The 17938-nt window shown below is 43.7% G+C and overlaps 1 protein-coding gene across 1 annotated transcript in view; it reads left to right on the top strand.

The window, feature by feature from the left end:
• The window catches only part of LOC308676095 (branched-chain-amino-acid aminotransferase, cytosolic-like), a 31550-nt gene that overhangs the window by 6573 nt on the left and 7039 nt on the right, over positions 1-17938 (top strand). The window contains exons 2-7 of the mRNA XM_081341819.1: positions 8838-8906; positions 9044-9244; positions 11214-11324; positions 13511-13630; positions 15105-15268; positions 17160-17302. Coding sequence (XP_081197945.1) covers positions 8838-8906; positions 9044-9244; positions 11214-11324; positions 13511-13630; positions 15105-15268; positions 17160-17302 — 808 coding nt within the window. The remainder of the gene's footprint in view (positions 1-8837; positions 8907-9043; positions 9245-11213; positions 11325-13510; positions 13631-15104; positions 15269-17159; positions 17303-17938) is intronic.

Genomic DNA, 17938 nt, shown 5'->3' with positions numbered 1-17938 from the left:
CCAAGCCTCTGCATGTAAATCACGCGACCATGGGGAATGCTGGAACGGTCGTAAGTGTGGAAAAAGGTCATAATCACTTTTTTCAGTGCGGTTGTAACTTTGAACGGTCGCTAAATGAACCGTTGAAAGTTGAGGATTACCTGTAAAACCTTGTACAAGGGGGCATGATACAATATAACATCTTTATCTCTCCATGTCTATGGAGATTCTCAGCCATCCCAGTCGTGGTTGTCCCAAATTGTGCTTTTTCAAGAGGCTACTGGACTTTCTTTTTTTTCCCTTTGAAGATGTTTCGCTTCTCATCCAAGAAGCTTCTTTAGCTCTGGGCCGCTAATTTGAAAGAGGGATCAAAGAGGACATCTATGTCAAAACTGAACAGTCCTCTCTCAATAGCGGGGGAAGGATACAACATCATCTATCTCCAGTCTACAACACAGTCCTTTCAGCAGTTCCAAGAAGGCTCCACACCCATTTGCACTACTCAGGTGACCCCGAAGACACAGACAAAAACCCCCAGCTGGCCTCAAGGGCTCTAAAAGAAGGCAAATGACCAGCTTTCTGTAAGGAGTATAAATCCTTCTATTCCCCACCATCCAGTCATTGCTGAAGAAGCTTCTCGGATGAGAAGTGAAACATCTTCAAAGAAAGCAAGTAAGTCCAGTTGTCTCTTGAAAAAGCACCTTTGGACATCTATATTTCTCTGCTCTGAGACCTGAAGGGGAGACGGACTCTACAGTATATACCACAGGTCTGCAACCCGCGACTCCGGAGCCGCATGCGGCTCTTTCAGCCGTCTCCTGCGGTTCCCAGTCCTCTGCCATGTGCAGTCCCCCCCCAAAAAAAAGTGGGACTAAAAAAGTTCAACCAATCAATTCAAATATGCAGGGTAGGTGCATATCTCGCCTTGGCTCCACTCTTCAAACCCTGTTCTGCGCATGCGTGCATGTACGCCGGCTCCCAGTTTTTCCTTTTGTGAGGGAACCGGTTCCGAGTGGCTCTTTCACTGTTTCAGGTTGCTGACCCCTGGTATATACCATTCTGGTGGCTTCTGTTGCTTCCCAGACTCCGTACGGATTTATGCAGCAGAGGGAGAAACATGGAAGAAAGTTCCTCCAGGCATAATTATAAAATCTGAGAATTACAGCTTAACTTTAAAAAAAAAGGGGTTCCACGTCCTTCTCTTCCACCTGATTTCAAAGCACAGCCCATAATGGGAAAAACTCAGGGATTTAATACTTGGTTTGCTTCCGGAATGTTCCATGGCATCTCCAGGTTAAAAAAGGCTTAGGCAAGAGGCGAGGAGAAAGTCTTTTTGCCAACCAGTTTGCCACCCTTTGGAATCCCTAAGAAGCTGATAGTTGGTCGAGTCAGAGATTAGTGGATCCAGAGAACTTCCAGAAGGCTCCAGGGAAAGGGTTCCTTAAGTTCAGTTGCCTGATTGATTGATTGATTTATATATAACTCAGGGCAGTGAACATATTTAACACATCTTTCTCCTCCTATTTCCCCTACAACAGGGGTCTTCAAATTTGGCCCTTTTATGACTTCTGGACTTCAACTCCCAGAATTGCTCAACCAGGCATGCCTGGCTGAGGAATTCAGGGAATTGAAGTTCACAAGTCACAAAAGGGCCACGTTTGAAGACCCCTGCCCTGCAACAACAACCCTGTGAGGTGACTTGGCTGAGACGGAACGATTGGCTCAAGGTCACCCAGCTAACTTTCATGGCTAAAGTGGGACTTGAACTCGCAATCTGCTTTCTAGCCTGGTGCTTTAACCACTAGACCAGGGGCAGGCAACCTTGGCTCTTTTATGACTCGTGGACTTCAACTCCCAGAATTCCTGGGCCAGCATGGCTCAGCTTGGAAACCTCTCCCTTTCCCCTCAGCATGGCTGGCTCAGGAATTCTGGGAGTTGAAGTCCATGAGTCATAAAGCGGCCTAGGCCTAGGCCAGGGGTAGGCAACCTTGGCTCTTTTATGACTCGTGGACTTCAACTCCCAGAATTCCTGGGCCAGCATGGCTCAGCTTGGAAACCTCTCCTTTTCCCCCTCAGCGTAGCTTGCTCAGGAATTCTGGGAGTTGAAGTCCACGAGTCATAAAAGAGCCAAGGTTGCCTACCCCTGCACTACTAGACCAAACTGGCTCTCATTTTTTGGGTGACCTAATTGTGGCATGGAATAATTAACGGTATTGTGGCTTCTCAGCTGTCCTTGCCTCACTTTGGTGCCCTTGACGACTCTCAGTTTGACTCTTTGTGTTTTTCCTGCTTTTCCTACAGGTGGTTTCTTTTCCCTTTTTTTTCTTCCTCCACAACACCAACCCTGGAAGGTAGGCAAGGTTGTGGCCTTTCTTTTGAAAAAGGAAGCAGGTTTCCCCCTTCGTCCTTTTGATCTTTTTAGAAAAAAATCTTACTGGGTTGAACTTCAGCCCTGAAGGTTGACACTCCAGCTTTGCAGTTCCTCTGGCTGGTGTTCAAAGCTGCAGGCCAATCTAATCTCCAGTAGAAGACTGGACTTTACTCAGCAATGGCGGGTGGGGGGGGGATCAAAGCTCAAGTCGTTGCTTTTCAAAGAAGCTGAATAGATAAACTTGGTTCAGCTGCTTTCATTTTATCCATCATAATCACAAAATAGAAATGACTTGCCCTCAGAAGTTGTGAGTGCTCTATCCCTGGATGCTTTTTAGAAGAGACTGGACAGCCACATGTCTGAAATGGTGCAAGGTCTCCTGCCTTTATATATATATATATCTCAGCCATCATGTGAACTGTTCCTCTAAGCCACGGTTTGTCATTTACAACATCATGTGATGTGGGAACCCAGCAAGTTATGGTTTGTTAAATATGGTTAAAGCATAGCTTAATCACGTGTAAGGCGGTGTTTCTTATCCTTGGCAACTTGAAGATATGTGGACTTCAACTCCCAGTATTCCCCAGCCAGCAAGGAGTTCCCAAAGCAGCAAGACTGGCTGGGGAATTCTGGGAGTTGAAGTCCACATACCTTCAAGTTGCCAAGGATGAGAAACACTAGTGTAAGATATGAATCCTACCTTTGCATCTCTTCTGGAACTAAGGTGGTGGGGGGGAGGGAAATCATCTCCCTTTACTTTGAGGTTTATTTTAAACCTCGAATACTTCCTGCTCCAATGAAATGATCTCTAGATGAATTGGGACAATTTCTCTCAGAATTTCTAACCAGCCTAGCCCCTTTTGGGAACTCTGCAATCTCTAATTACGGTTCACTAATCCTAATCAATCCTAATTACTGTTAGGAATTCACCGCAGAATTTTATTTTATTTTTTACTTGCTCCATTTTTTTTATTTTCTCTGCGTAAGCGCACTTGAACCCCTCCTCGCTGTCCCACTTTCTAACAGGTTGCACAGTTTCCAATCGAGGAGGTGGGACAGGGCAGTTGGGGGAAAAAACGTAATTAATGGTCTTGCTTCCCGGATTCATGCAGACTTACCTTTTTCCAGCTTCGTTGTTTTCGTCACCGGCGACAGCTGTCTTTTAATTTTTCCGAAGAGAACATCCTGGTCAACGGCAGTCTTCCTTCTAATGGTAGTTTGTATCAAGGCTCTTGTCAGTTGTGATTCAACAGGGGTGAAGTTCAGTCCGGATTGAAAGGACGGGGTGGCGGGGGCGGGGAGGGGGGGAAATCTGCTCCTGCCTCTGATTGGCAGAAACCCATCTCTGCAGAAGTACATTTCCCACGCCTGCCTTGTCAATTGCCCCCTTTGTGCCTGGCCTGGCCAGTGAAAACTGACAAAGGCTTCTTCTTCCAAAAAAAACCTGCCGCTGGTTGCCCTCTTCCCCCCCCCCCCCCCCGGACAGGAAAAAAATATTACAGAACTGGACAAAAGTCTCCCTTTCCCGTAACAGAAGCAGAATGAGATGTCATCCACCACTCTCCCATCAGCCCCTTCTTTTTATCTTTGTGGATTACCTATTAACTGATGTTGTTTGCTTAAGAATGTTGTGTCTTTGTTTATATCAGGGCAGAGATTTCAGCCGAGTAGCTGGTGTTGCAGGAAGGTAATTGTGTCGCTGAGACTCTTGGTACTGAATTTTTGGATTGCTACCCTCTCTGTCCCTCCTCATGCCTTGCTGGGGAGAATCTGTTCTATGTCTGGTGGTCTTTTTAGATGGAGATACGGGAAATTGGGTAATAGTTTCTAAGAGTCAACGCAAGTGTCTTACGCCAGAGGTGGGGAATCTGTAGCCCTCCAAATGTTGGTGGAATCCATCCCCTTGCTCCTTTCATCATCCTGGATGAAACATCTGTGAATGAGAGGGCCAGTTTGGTCTAGTGCAGGGGTAGGCAACCTTGGCTCTTTTATGACTCGTGGACTTCAACTCCCAGTAATTCCTCAGGAATTCTGGGAGTTGAAGTCCATGAGTCATAAAAGAGCCAAGGTTGCCTACCCCTGGCCTAGTGTTTAAAGCAGGGCTTTTCAACCAGTGGTACAGGTACCACCTGTGGTACATTGGCACCTGGCAGGTGGTACGTGACCATCCTAGAAAAGTGGTAGCGTGGGAGGGGAATGAGCTGAACTGGTGGCAGCACCGCACAAGCCTGAGCGAGAGACGGCTGGAACTGCAGGGCTGTCAGGGCTTCGTCCCCAGGAATGCCTGCAGATGTTTTTCCTTTACCTTGGTAACAATTCAAGAAAGCTCTTAGAGGTTATAATCCAATTCCCTTGTGAAGGTGGAAGTTCCATTGAGCTCACTGCAAGTAAACCTGGTTTGGTGAGGTTGCTCCGTATACAGGAGGTTTCTACATCAGACCAATAGCCTGTTGACTCTAGGGGGAGGGGGGAAATAGGTTGCCAAGAGCTACATTTGACATTTTAGAACAGGGGTCTGAGGAATTCTGGGAGTTGAAGTCCACAAGTCATAAAAGGGCCAAGTTTGAAGACCCCTGTTTTAGAAAGTAAGTGGGACTGGTGCTTTGAAGGTTTTTTGTTTGTGTGCTTTTATTTATTTATTTATTTATTTATTTATTTATTTATTTATTTATTTATTTATTTATTTATTTATTTAATTGGATTTATATACTGCCCTTCTCCCGAAGGACTCGGGGCGGTGTACAGGGCAGTTAAAACACAATATACAAGGTTAAAAATAAATTAAGCCGTTAAAGGAACTGTTTCAGACAATTCAGAGGGAGGGAAAGGTGCCACCGTCTTGGAGAACAGCTTTTATTTCTTTGATTCTGAAGGAAGACCAGGATGCTACTCAAGTTAAAAATTACAGACCGATATCGCTTTTGAACACAGATTATAAGATATTTGCTAAGGTTTTGGCTAATAGACTGATGAGGGTTTTGCAACAGGTGATTCATGGGGATCAAACGGGGTTTATTAGTGGTAGGCAAATGAAAAATAATGTGAGACATATAGTTGATGTTTTAGAGTTTTTGGAAAGGCACAACCAGATCTCTGCAGCGCTAATTTTTTTAGATGCTGAAAAGGCCTTTGATCAATTGAATTGGCAATTTTTGTTGAAAGTTTTAGATAAAATGGACTTTGGGGAAAATTTCTTACAGCCGATTAGGGCATTATATCAAAAACAAACTGCCCGAATCATAGTTAACAATAGCCTGACAGCAGCATGTAACATTGAGAAGGGCACAAGGCAGGGGTGTCCGTTATCGCCCTTGTTATTTGTGTTAACATTAGAGATATTATTGGTTAAGATTCGGAGTTCGGGAAAAATTAAGGGGATACAAGTTGGGGATCAGGATTATAGATTGAGAGCATTTGCAGATGATCTGGTTGTTACAGTGACCCAGCCAGAGCACTCTGTTGTGGACCTGATGGAGATAATAACACAATATGGGAAGGTTTCTGGATTTAAGGTAAATACACAGAAAACTAAAATTTTGGCTAAAAATATGACAGTTTCACAGAAGGCTCTCTTAGAAGGATTAACTGGATTTGAGATTGTTAAGAGGGTTAAATATTTGGGGGTGATTTTGTCGCCCTCTAATACAAAGCTATATAAAAATAATTATGAAAAACTATGGGGGAAAATTCAAAAAGAATTGGAGAGTTGGCAAAAATTGCAATTGTCTTTGTTGGGACGGATTGCAGCAGTGAAAATGAATGTCCTGCCCAAATTTTTATTTTTGTTTCAAATGATACCGATTCTTAAGAAAGATTCTAATCTGGAGGAATGGCAGCGAGGTATCAATAAATTTGTGTGGGCAGGGAAAAAGCCACGAGTTAAACTTAAGATTATGCAGGATACTCGTGAGAGAGGTGGCCTTAAACTGCCTAATCTTAAATTATATTATGAAGCTGCTGCATTAGTAGGAATAAGTGATTGGATTAATTTGACGCAAGGGAGGTTATTAAATCTTGAGGGCCATGATTTGTGGTTTGGCTGGCATGCATATTTGTTGTATGATAAGAAGGTAGACAATGTGTTTAGGGTGCATATTTTAAGACAGGCATTGCTGAGGGTTTGGAAGAAGTATAGGCATAAGTTGAGCTGCAAGATACCATTGTGGGCAATTCCAAAACACGCAATAGAAAATATTCATGCTGGCTTCAAACATGATGTGACTACGTACAAGGAGATTTTAACTTTGGAAAGAAATGTTTGGTGTTTGAAATCATATAGCCTCTTGCGAGAAGAGAAGGTTGTTCAAAATTGGTTTCAATATATTCAGCTACGGGCCAGGTGGAAAGAAGACCAGAAAAATGGTTTTACAATGACTGATGAAAATTTGATAAAGCAAGTTAGAAATCAGGGATCAGCACATATCAAACGGATATATCTTGCATTGATAGAGATTGATTCAGAGACAGAGCTTGTTAAGGATTGTATGATAAAATGGGCCCAAAACATCCAAGAAGTTATCACAATGGACATGTGGGAAAAGATATGGGTGAGGAACGTAAAATTTACTCAAGCTCAAAATCTAAGAGAGAACTTTTATAAAATGTTTTATAGATGGCATTTAGATCCTAAAAAGCTTGCAAGTATGTATCCGAATTACCAGCCTAAATGTTGGAGGTGTGGTGATGAAGATGCAACATATTTTCACATATGGTGGACATGTAAGAAGGTTAAGGCTTTTTGGATAAAAGTCTGGTGGAATATGCAGAAGATTTTTAAACAGAGGATAAAGTTTTGTCCGCAGCTTTTTTTGTTGGGAATAATTGCAGACGCTACAGTTGTGGACACTAAGTTGATGTTGAACCTAATTACGGCAGCAAGACTTTTGATAGGCCAATATTGGAAGAAAGAGGAATTGCCGACCATAGAAGAGTGGACTTTAAAGGTTTCCGACCTGGCAGAGATGGCGAAGATTTCGGCTTATTTGAAAGATCATTCGCAAGAACGCTATATTATGGAATGGAGAAAATGGATTGAGTTTATCCAGAACAAGTATAGGGTTAAGAAGTTTTATGTAGCATTCGAATAAGTCTTCTTTCGTTTTTTCTTTTTTCTTTTAGTTTTTTATATATAGTCAATATTGTTAAGGTGTGTCTTATCCTATATAAGCTAGAGAGTAATGGATTTTAGATTTTATAGTGGGTAGTATATGGATGCTTATGATTGCCTTTTTATAGATATATACCTTGTATTTAGCTCTGGGAAGTCGGGGGGGGGGAGGGGGGGATGGAGGGAGGGGAGGTTGGGGGGAGGTAGGGGGGGGAGTAGGGAGGGGGAAGGTGGGTTTGTTAAAGGAAAATTGTATTTTAAAACTTTTTCAATAAAAAAAAAAAAAAAAGGTTAAAAATAAATTAAATTAAATTAGCCCCAACAAGTAAATCACATTCTAAAAGTTTAAAATCCCAAACCCTCAGTCCAGGCCGGCAAGCTCAAATAACCAAAGTTTTCAGGTCGCGGCGAAAGGAGCGAAGGTCGGGAGCCATCCGGAGCTCAACCATGATTTGATTGTTTTAGGATTTATACTATGGTATTCACATATTTCCTAACTCAACATGGTGCGAACACATCTTGTCAGTTTTCATCAGTCTTCGTCAAGGCGCTAACAGTTACAAAAAGTAGAAATAGGACTACATGCGATTGCCCATAATTTAGCTAACTTAATTAATTGCAAGCCATAAGAAGTTGACACTTAAAAATAAAACCCAGATCTTTAGTATCCCTGGTGAGAATCAGTGAAAACCAAATGCAGCCATTTGTTTTTGCTTTCTTGTCACAGCAGATAATACTACTTTATGTCTAAGTGATAGTTGAGCTTTTTGTTAGTTGAGCTCACAGGGAAATGTTAGTTAACTGTTACACAGGGGACAGGAAAGGATATAATAGATTACTCCCCCCCCACACACATTTCAACTCCATATTGGCATTTTCGTCTAGGAGTTCTCTAAAACCAATCACCAACTTTTGAAATTAGAACTAGGCACACAAATGCTGGTTCACAGGTTGGAAAACAGCATTAATGATTAGCCATTTTGTGGAATGCTCTGGCTTAACTAACGGACCATCTGCTCACTGTGCCCATCCTGACTAACTATGCTTCTCCAGAGATTCTGGGGTCGGCAAAACAGTCTTTCCCAGCCAACTTTTTGAGATAGTTTTAACCAGAGGGAGATTTTAATCTAAGGGTCACTTGCACACAGCAAAGCGTGTGTTCGGTTTCGCCATGGTTCTTTCGTTAAAATTGGGAAGAGCTCCTGGGTAATTGACAAACAAATCAAGAAGGACATCTGCACGTCTACTTCAGACATTTTTCAGGCACAGCTGCTAACTCATGCAATAGGGAAACGGATACCTGCAAGATTGCTTGCTTCCCTATTCCAAGGGCAGATATTCAGTTCAGATTCTTAAAATCCTTTTTTCATTTCATTCTAGGTTTTGAGAGGAAAAGCTGGAGATGTTCTACTTCTTGCTCCTCAGAGATTTTTCAGTACCACGTTCAAGGTGAGAAAATTGACAGGAATCCGTTCCATGTTGGGGAGAGGTGGGTAGAATGTAAACCCACGTGTTTGGGGGTAACTTTCAATTTTTAATTTGACATTGAGGGGAAAGTCAAGTCAATGATCCTGCATTTCTTCCAGGCTTCAGATCTCCAGATTGAATTGAACAAACATTTAAAGCCCAAACCAGATTCTAACAAGTTGGTCTTTGGGAAAAATTTCACGGACCATATGCTCACCGTGGAGTGGAGCAAAGAGAACGGCTGGGGAAAACCACACATCAAACCTTTCCAGAATCTCTCTCTGCACCCAGCGTCTTCAGCCCTGCATTATTCAGTGGAGGTAATGGTTTCCCATCTAAAGATCTACTTTGCTGGAAAAGGTTCTTATGTCAGGACTTGATAATAATAATAACAATAATAATGTTGGAAGGGACCTTGGAGGTCATCTAGTCCAACCCCCTGCTCAGGCAGGAAACCCTATACCATTTCAGGCAAATGGCTGTCCAGTCTCTTCTTAAAAACCTCCAGTGTTGGAGCATTCATCACCTCTGGAGGCAGGTTGTTCCACTGGTTAATTGATGTATGATAAGACAACAGGGAGATGACGAAGAGTGGATGGAACCCAGGTGAGTGATAAGATGAGGAAGGTCACAGGGTTACAGGAAGAACTGGGAGTATGACAGATTAGATACGGTCCTCATATGGTGCTAGGCTGTGGGTTATCAAACCATACATGCAATGTACCATGGACTTGTCAAAGCACAGGAAATCAGGAATCCAGGCAGTTCAAATGAATATAGGTTCATTGCGTGCTAATGTTCTCTACAAGAATTTGAACTACTAATGGTCCAAGCAAATTAGTGGTATAGATATAAGAGTCAACAGAATTCAAGGTAGTTCTGGCCTTAGATCTCTTGTAGACGTAAACAGACTGGAGGATGACATGTTTGACCCCTCTCTCAGCCTGGTTATCTCCTACAGGGCTATGATTTACAAAAGCTGGATTCAAACAAATCAGCAAGCTTAGCTTGATAGGATCAACCAATCACAGAGAGAAATATTGAAAGGAAGCTTTTGAAAAGAGAGAGAATTAAGTTGGGTTAGATCAGACATGTCAAACACAAGGCCCGGGGGGCCGGATCCGGCCCGTGAAGTGGTTTCATGTGGCCCACGAAGCCATCCTGGAAACAGTGAGGGAACGGCCCCTACTGCCTTGGCCCTGGCCCAGAGACCCTCCTCCTGCCAGAGACCCTCAGATCTGTCCCACTCCTGCCCAGGCCCCCATAGGCACCCTTGATGCGAACGATGTAGAGCTGGTCACGCCCACCCAGTAGGCCACACACACTCTGGCCATGCCCACCCAGTAAGCCACGCCCACCCTGGCCATACCCACCGGGCCCCCTGAGGGCAATCGCAATGCCGATGCGGCCCTCAGTGAAATTGAGTTTGACACCCCTGGGTTAGATTAATCTGGATGCAGCAGGGCCACCGCCTTTGTATTCCTGTCCATCTGGAACCTATCAAATTAGGGAAAACATAGGTTACATTATTGGGTTAAGCTGTTATTCTTCATAAGATATCTCAGAATAAAGATTAAAGCCCCAGAAATCTTTGTTAATGAATGGATCTAATAAATTAGAATTCAGAAAGAAGATGTGTATCTTCTTCACATGTTAATTTTGCATTCCACAAGTGTTTAATCCAGGACAGAGTCACTGCACTCCATAAATCCACAGGAGTAACATCTTGGAGATGAAGCCAAATGACCAAATTCATGGACATATCCGTTTAGTTTTCTGGGCTGCATCCACAAAAGGTTGAAAATTGAGGTCTAGGCTAAAATGGGCTTGCCTAGTTGGTGTTTCAGTGTTATGGGGGAAAAATAATCATAGGATGATCTGGGAATGTTAAACCATTTAGCATTGGAGGTGGAGGAAGCCTGACAGCCCCAGTGGGCAAACGACAAAGCAAATGAGGCTGGGAATTAGTTATTCTTTTCCTGGGAGATCAGAGTGGCACAGAAAAGCACCTTCTCTGTTTGCATGGTTAGAGAGAGTTCTGGGATGTCAATGGAAATTCTCAAATCATCCAGATCATGGTTTGTCTCAAAGGTCTGGGATCAGCCAAAACAGGTTGTAGAGGAAATGTAAATTACCCATCTTTGCATTAAGCCATAACAATGAGGTCGTATGAAGAAAGCCACTGTGTTTCATTAACCTGCTAAAGTTTAAGCCCAGCTCACGTATCAGTAGATTATCTCTGCCGCATAATTTACTTTCTTATCTCCCTTTCCTCCTGTCTTTCTCTAGCTTTTTGAAGGAATGAAAGCTTTCCGGGGCTTGGATCAGCGCATCCGGCTTTTTCGTCCCATGCTCAACATGGATCGCATGTTACAATCGTCTCAAAGAACTTGCTTGCCTGTGAGTGTGTGGAGCACCCTCTTGCCCTAATTCCAGGATCAGCTAAGTTCTTAAGCTAGGATCTTTCTCCCGAGGCCATCTGTGGAACAGTGAAACGCAAAGTTCTCAACCTGAGTCCAATAAAAGGAAGTAGCCGTGGACAGAAAATACTTGGACACCCCCACCCACCCCAAGATATTTCAAGAAAAACTGGGGGAAGTCTCTCCTTGCAACCTGGGGGGGGCAGTTGGAATAGACTTCAATTTAGTGCATTCCAGTTGGGTTGGCTTTTTCTACCCTCATAATTTCCAACGAGGCAGTTATGTGGGGATGGAGAAGTGGTGTGTGTTTGAGATATATTGTAAGGGTCCTTGGTGCTCTGTGAGCTTGCTTTTTTTCCCCCTTGCAGACGTTTCATTACCCCCACTAGATAACGTCATCAGTGTTAGTCCTGATGATGTTACCTAGTTTGGGTAATGGAACCTCTGTAAGGAAACCACCAAGCTCAGAGAGTACCTGGAAGCCTTCATTTCAACCCTGAGTTATAAATATTCTCCTTTATTGGTAAGGTAAAGGTAAAGGTTCCCCCGCACGTGCTTGCTAGTCATTTCCGACTCTAGGGGCCGGTGCTCAGCTCCGTTTCAAAGCCGAAGAGCCAGCGCTTGTCCGAGGACGTCTCCGTGGTCATGTGGCCGGCGTGACTAGACGCCAAAGGCGCACGGAATGCCGTTACCTTCCCACCTTAGTGGTCCCTATTTTTCTACTTGCATTTTTTTTACGTGCTTTCGAACTGCTAGGTTGGCAGAAGCTGGGACGGGTAACAGGCGCTCACTCTGCTACGCGGCACTCGGGATTCGACCCGCCAAACTGCCGACCTTCAGATCGAGAAGCTCAGCGTCCTAACCCCACTGAGCCACCGCGTCCCTTTATTGGTAGACATATCATAATCAAAGCAATTCCATGGTTTGCTTAGTTAGAAGGAAAACGTCCCATATTTTAACATCTCTTGATATTTTTTGTGCACAGGGTTGCCCTGTCAGGAGATGAGAGGAATCACTATTGGATTCAGAGCAGGCAATATGAAGTAGAAGGAAAAATAGTTTCTTGTAGCTTCCTATAGAACAGGGCTTTTCAACCTTTTCACCCATTGTACTACTTTTAGGATATGGCAACCTCCGAGTACCACCAGTCGCCTAGCAAGGTGTCAAAAACTTGATGACCAAAAAAAAAAAAAAAGAAAGGAAAAAAGTGATGAAGCACAGGTAGTCCTCGACTTACAACAGTTCGCTTAGTGACTGTTCGAAGTTACAATGGCACTGAAAAAAGTGCCCCCCAAGCCACAGCTGAGCAAGACATCTGCCTGCCCGCCCGGTGGCGCTTTTCCTCTTGTCCAAGGTTTTCATTGTTGTGAGCATTTCTGTTGAGGATTGGCAGCAGAGGTGTGTGGGGGGGTGTTTGGTTTTTATTCCCCCCCCAGCTGCTGGGTGGTTGCAGCAGGTTTTGGTCACTTCACATGACCCTGGGACACTGTGACCGTCATAAATATGAATCAGTTGCCAAGCATCTGAATGTAAATCACAAGACCCTGGAGATGCTGCAACTTTCCAGCTGATCGGCGCTTCTTCTGGGCTCAGCAGAAGCCCCAGGATCAGCGCCGAGCTCCAGCTGGAGCCTGGCACTGATCCTGGCACATCCGCTGAGCCCTGACAGCCCCGAAGAAGCGCTGATCCTGGCGCTTTCGCTGAGCCCTGCAGCTCCAGCCGTCTCTCACTCAGGCGTGTGCGGTGCTGCCACCGGTTCAGCTCATTCCCCTCCCCCGCGACCACTTTTCTAGGATGGCTGCGTACCACCTGCCAGGTGCCAGTGTACCAGAGGTGGTACCCGTACCACTGGTTGAAAAGCCCTGTCCTATAGGAGGGAGTGAAGAACATTCTTCTGCTTTCAATTAGGACAGTTACCTGTTTCCTTCGGAATCGGATGCTTCTGAATGGAAGCTGTGGGGTGGTAGGAGCAGAAGGCACTGGTGGCTACCAAATCTTGCTTCTGGGTTCCCCAGATGTGTCTCCCTGTTTCCATTGGGGAAGGGATGCTGGAGACTAGATGGGGCTTAGTTCTATCTAGCTGGGTCTTTCAAGGTTCCCAGCAGGATCCTTTATTCTCCGTGCGAGGGCAAACAGCAGGAGCATCACGTTCTTGTCTCCTTGCAGGCATTTGATCGGTCCGAGTTACTTGAATGCATCCGGCAGCTGATACGTGTGGACCAAGACTGGGTCCCCCACTCCAGCGCAGCGAGTCTCTACATCCGCCCCATCTTGATTGGCACCGAGGTGGGTATTAGTGTTTCTAATTTTAGACATTTTAGGCTGCAGACGTCTAGGGATTTCCATCATCAACCCTAACAATTATTTAAACAGGGTTGCCATTTCTAAATGTTGTCCTTCCCTTGTTTTTCTGATTTCTCAAAATCTTTTTTCCACCATGTATATGCATACATTTGAACTAAACTGTGATGTTTCTCTGTGTCGTGTGTGTGCTCGCAGGTGCATAATGGTATTTTTTTGAGAGCTGAATGCAACAAAATTTCATTTTAAAGTATGCTGATTAGTGTAGATTTAAAGTGACAGTAAAGTTCTATTCTATTCTATTCTATTCTATTCTATTCTATTCCTTATTCTTTCCTGTTTTCTATTCTATTCTATTCTATTCTATTCTATTCTATTCTATTCTATTCTATTCTATTCTATTCTATTCTATTCTATTCTATTCTATTCTATTCTATTCTATTCTATTCCTTATTCTTTATTCTATTCTATTCTATTCTATTCTATTCTATTCTATTCTATTCTATTCTATTCTATTCTATTCTATTCTATTCTATTCTATTCTATTCTATTCTATTCTATTCCTTATTCTTTCTTCTATTCTATTCTATTCTATTCTATTCTATTCTATTCTATTCTATTCTATTCTATTCTATTCTATTCTATTCTATTCTATTCTATTCTATTCTATTCTATTCTATTCTATTCTATTCTATTCTATTCTATTCTATTCTATTCCTTATTCTTTCTTCTATTCTATTCTATTCTATTCTATTCTATTCTATTCTATTCTATTCTATTCTATTCTATTCTATTCTATTCTATTCTATTCTATTCTATTCTATTCTATTCTATTCTATTCTATTCTTATCCTTATTCCCATCCCTATCCTATTCATTACAGTCGTGAGTCAATCCAGTTAAGTGTGTGATGGAAACAGGAACAGTGTAAAAAAAAGTTGAATCTCCTTTCAGTCAGGCTTAGCTTTTGGAGATGCTGAAGTTAGGCTCACATAGTTTTCTTGGCTAGGGTGTGGAAATAGTTTGCCGCTACAATTTCCCATATTGTTTTTCAACTTCTCCGTCTGGCCTATGGATAGGTCTGGAAATTCTGGTGGTCTGACTCTTCGGCACGGAGCAGGCCTGACTTCGCTTAGCTTCTCAGCCGACAAAATTGGCCGTTTGTTGCCTTTATAGATCTGGCCATGGAGATTCTCAGTTATCCAGGGAGAGTTGTCTGGAAGTTCGAGTCATGGCAACTGGAGTTCTTTTCTTTTCTGATCTGACACGTTTTGCTGCTTTTTCCAAGAAGCTTCTTCAGGCTGAGCAAAGTCGGTTATAGGAGGACCATTTCAAACCAAAAAGAACTGGAGTGCGGTTGCCGTGACTCAACTTCCAGAGGTTTATAGATCTGCATATTCTGATCATGTTTGCTTATCAGCCCCTTATGCAGCATTCTCCCCTTCTCCCCTTCTCTGCAGCCTTCCTTGGGGGTCTCAATTCCCAATCACGCACTGCTCTTTGTGATCTTGGGCCCCGTGGGTCCTTATTTTACCACTGGCAGCTTCAGTCCTGTTTCTCTCCTGGCTGATCCCCAATTTGTCCGTGCCTGGATGGGTGGTGTTGGCAATTGCAAACTGGGCGGGTAAGTCTAGGACTTCTTTTAACCTAAGTGGCTGGATGAAGCTGGTCTGTTTTAAGTCAGGCTTTTCTAACCTGGACATTTTCCAGATGGGTGAACTTCACCTCCTAACATTCTGGGGAATGCCTGGGGAATTCTGGGGCTTGAAGTCCCCAGTCCCGGAAGGCATATATAGGTAGAGAAGGGCTACTGTCGTCCAATGTTTTGTAGAGATGGGACATTTTTCTTCAGACAAGAGTTGGACTTTTTCCTGTTTTTAAATTTCCTCTAAGCCAGTGATGGCGAACCTTTTAGAGACTGAGTGCCCAGACTGCAACCCAAAACCCACTTATGTATCGTCGGGTGCCGGGTGGGCGTGGCCGTTTGGGTGGGCGTGGCCCATTGGGTGGGCGTGACTGTGGCGGTAACGGCAGACTGGGTGGGACTAAAAAGTTCAATCAATCAATTCCAACTTTGTGAGATCTTTTTTTTTTCTTCCGTGATTTGAAATCGAATGATTGATGGAACCTTTTTTTTTTTTGCACACGGCGGCGGAAACCTAAAGCAAAAATTTTTATAAAACCCAGCTGAAGGCCTACGATTGGGGCGACGGCACGCATGCCCACAGAGAGGGCTCTGCGTGCTGCCTGTGGCACGTGTGTCATTGGTTCGCCACCACTGGTCTAAGCCCTTGAAGACTGCAGGAATTTGTGATATGGCGACAAAGGAGATAATAGGGGTCAAAATGGAGTAGGAATCATACTCAAAATACAGTCTTTTCCCTAACCCTAGCAGAAGCATAAAGTATATATTTTAGCTGCTTTTTTCTTTTTTTTTCAAATGGGGAAATTTTTCATCCCTGAAAATTGCCAATTTGCCCACATAGGTCAATTTTATAGAGCAACAAAGATGATTAGTGGAGGCTAAAACGTATGAGGAACAGTTGCTGGAATTAGGTATGTCTAGTTTAACGAAGAGAAGGACGAGGGGGGACACGATAGCAGTGTTCCGATATCTCAGGGGTTGCCACAAAGATGAGGGAGTCAACCTATTCTGCAAAGCGCCTGAAGGCAGGACAAGAAGCAACAGGTGGAAACTAATCAAGGAGAGAAGCAACCTAGAACTGAGAAGAAATTTCCTGACAGTTAGAACAATTAGCCAGTGGAACAACCTGCCTCCGGGAGTTGTGAATGCTCCAACACTGGGAAACTTTAAGAGATTGGACAACCATTTGTCTGAAATGGTATTGGGTTTCCTGCCCGAGCAAGGGGGTTGGACTAGAAGACTTCCAAGGTCCCTTCCAACTCTTATTTTGTTATAAGTAAAGGTAAAGGTTCCCCCGCACATGCATGCTAGTCTTTTCCGACTCTAGGGGCCGGTGCTCATCTCCGTTTCAAAGCCGAAGAGCCAGCGCTTCTCCGAGGACGTCTCCATGGTCATGTGGCCAGCATGACTAGATGCCAAAGGCGCACGGAACGCTGTTACCTTCCCACCGTAGTGGTCCCTATTTTTCTACTTGCATTTTTTTTACGTGCTTTCGAACTGCTATTTTGTTATAGGGCCCTGGAAAAAAAAAAGAGGATTGCCACAGACAGTCTATAGATGTTCCACCCCTGTTTTAATATTTAAGTAGTGGTCTATTTTCCAAATACTGTATATGCAGGGGTAGAGTAACCGGGCCTTGACTGGAGGAAAGTTTTGGGGAGAAGAGGTATTTAGAGAAGCCTTGTTGGCTGCCTCTTTTCACCAAGGGCAGAGGCCTTTGGTTTAATTGGAGATGTGCTTGATCCTCCATCTCTTGTCCCTTTCCTCTTTCCCTTTTAGTCTTTCAGGCTGGCTTTGCATTCATTTCGATCGACGGATAAATGCCTTTGAATCTGATCAGAGTCTTGTCCTGTTCTTGTGTTGCCTTTAGCAACTATGGCCCCACCATATATGTGCAAGGAGAGGCTGCCAAACTGGGTTGCCAGCAGGTTTTGTGGCTGTATGGAGACGACCACCAAATCACCGAAGTTGGGACCATGAACATTTTCTTGTTTTGGAAGGACCAAGAGGGAGGTAAGGAATTTGATTTCAGGCTAGTTGTGGGTTCATATTAGTTCTTTTGGGCTTTGATGGGAACATGGTCCTGTTGTAAAGCTGATTCAACATATTGGGTAAACATCATTGCCTTGTTCCTAAAATAAATTACCATTAGGAAATTCCTTCACTTATCCAAAAAAACCACCTCGTCTTGGTTTTTCATCCAAAACTGTTCAGTCTCTTCTCCTCATCTCCTGGATATATTTATTGGGGTAGTGTATGGGCATCTGTTCCTAACTACCAGGTAGTCCTCAAATTACAACCACAATTGAGCCTGGAATTCTAATTATGGTCATTAAGCAGGTCACTATGTGAATGGACCCAAGATTACACTATGTGTTTGGTGCTGGTCTGTTCAGTGAATGCTGTGGTCACTAAGCAAATCCATTATACCCAATGGATGTGTTTTGCTGGGAACCAGAATTAACTGTCGGAGATGGGCAAAAAAATGTTGACAATTGTCGCTGTGTGGGACATTGTAAATGGCCATAAAGGTGAGCCAGTTGCCAAGTGCCCAAAATGTGATCATGTGAGTGCGGAGGTGGCGTTATGGCCACTGTCGCTTTGAAATTGGATGGTAAGTGACTTTTGGTAGGGGTCCGTCATAACTAT

This window comes from Vipera berus (genome assembly GCF_964194415.1).
Source record: "Vipera berus genome assembly, chromosome: W".
Lineage (NCBI taxonomy): Eukaryota > Metazoa > Chordata > Lepidosauria > Squamata > Viperidae > Vipera > Vipera berus.
This window is presented reverse-complemented; position numbering and strand designations above follow the sequence as displayed.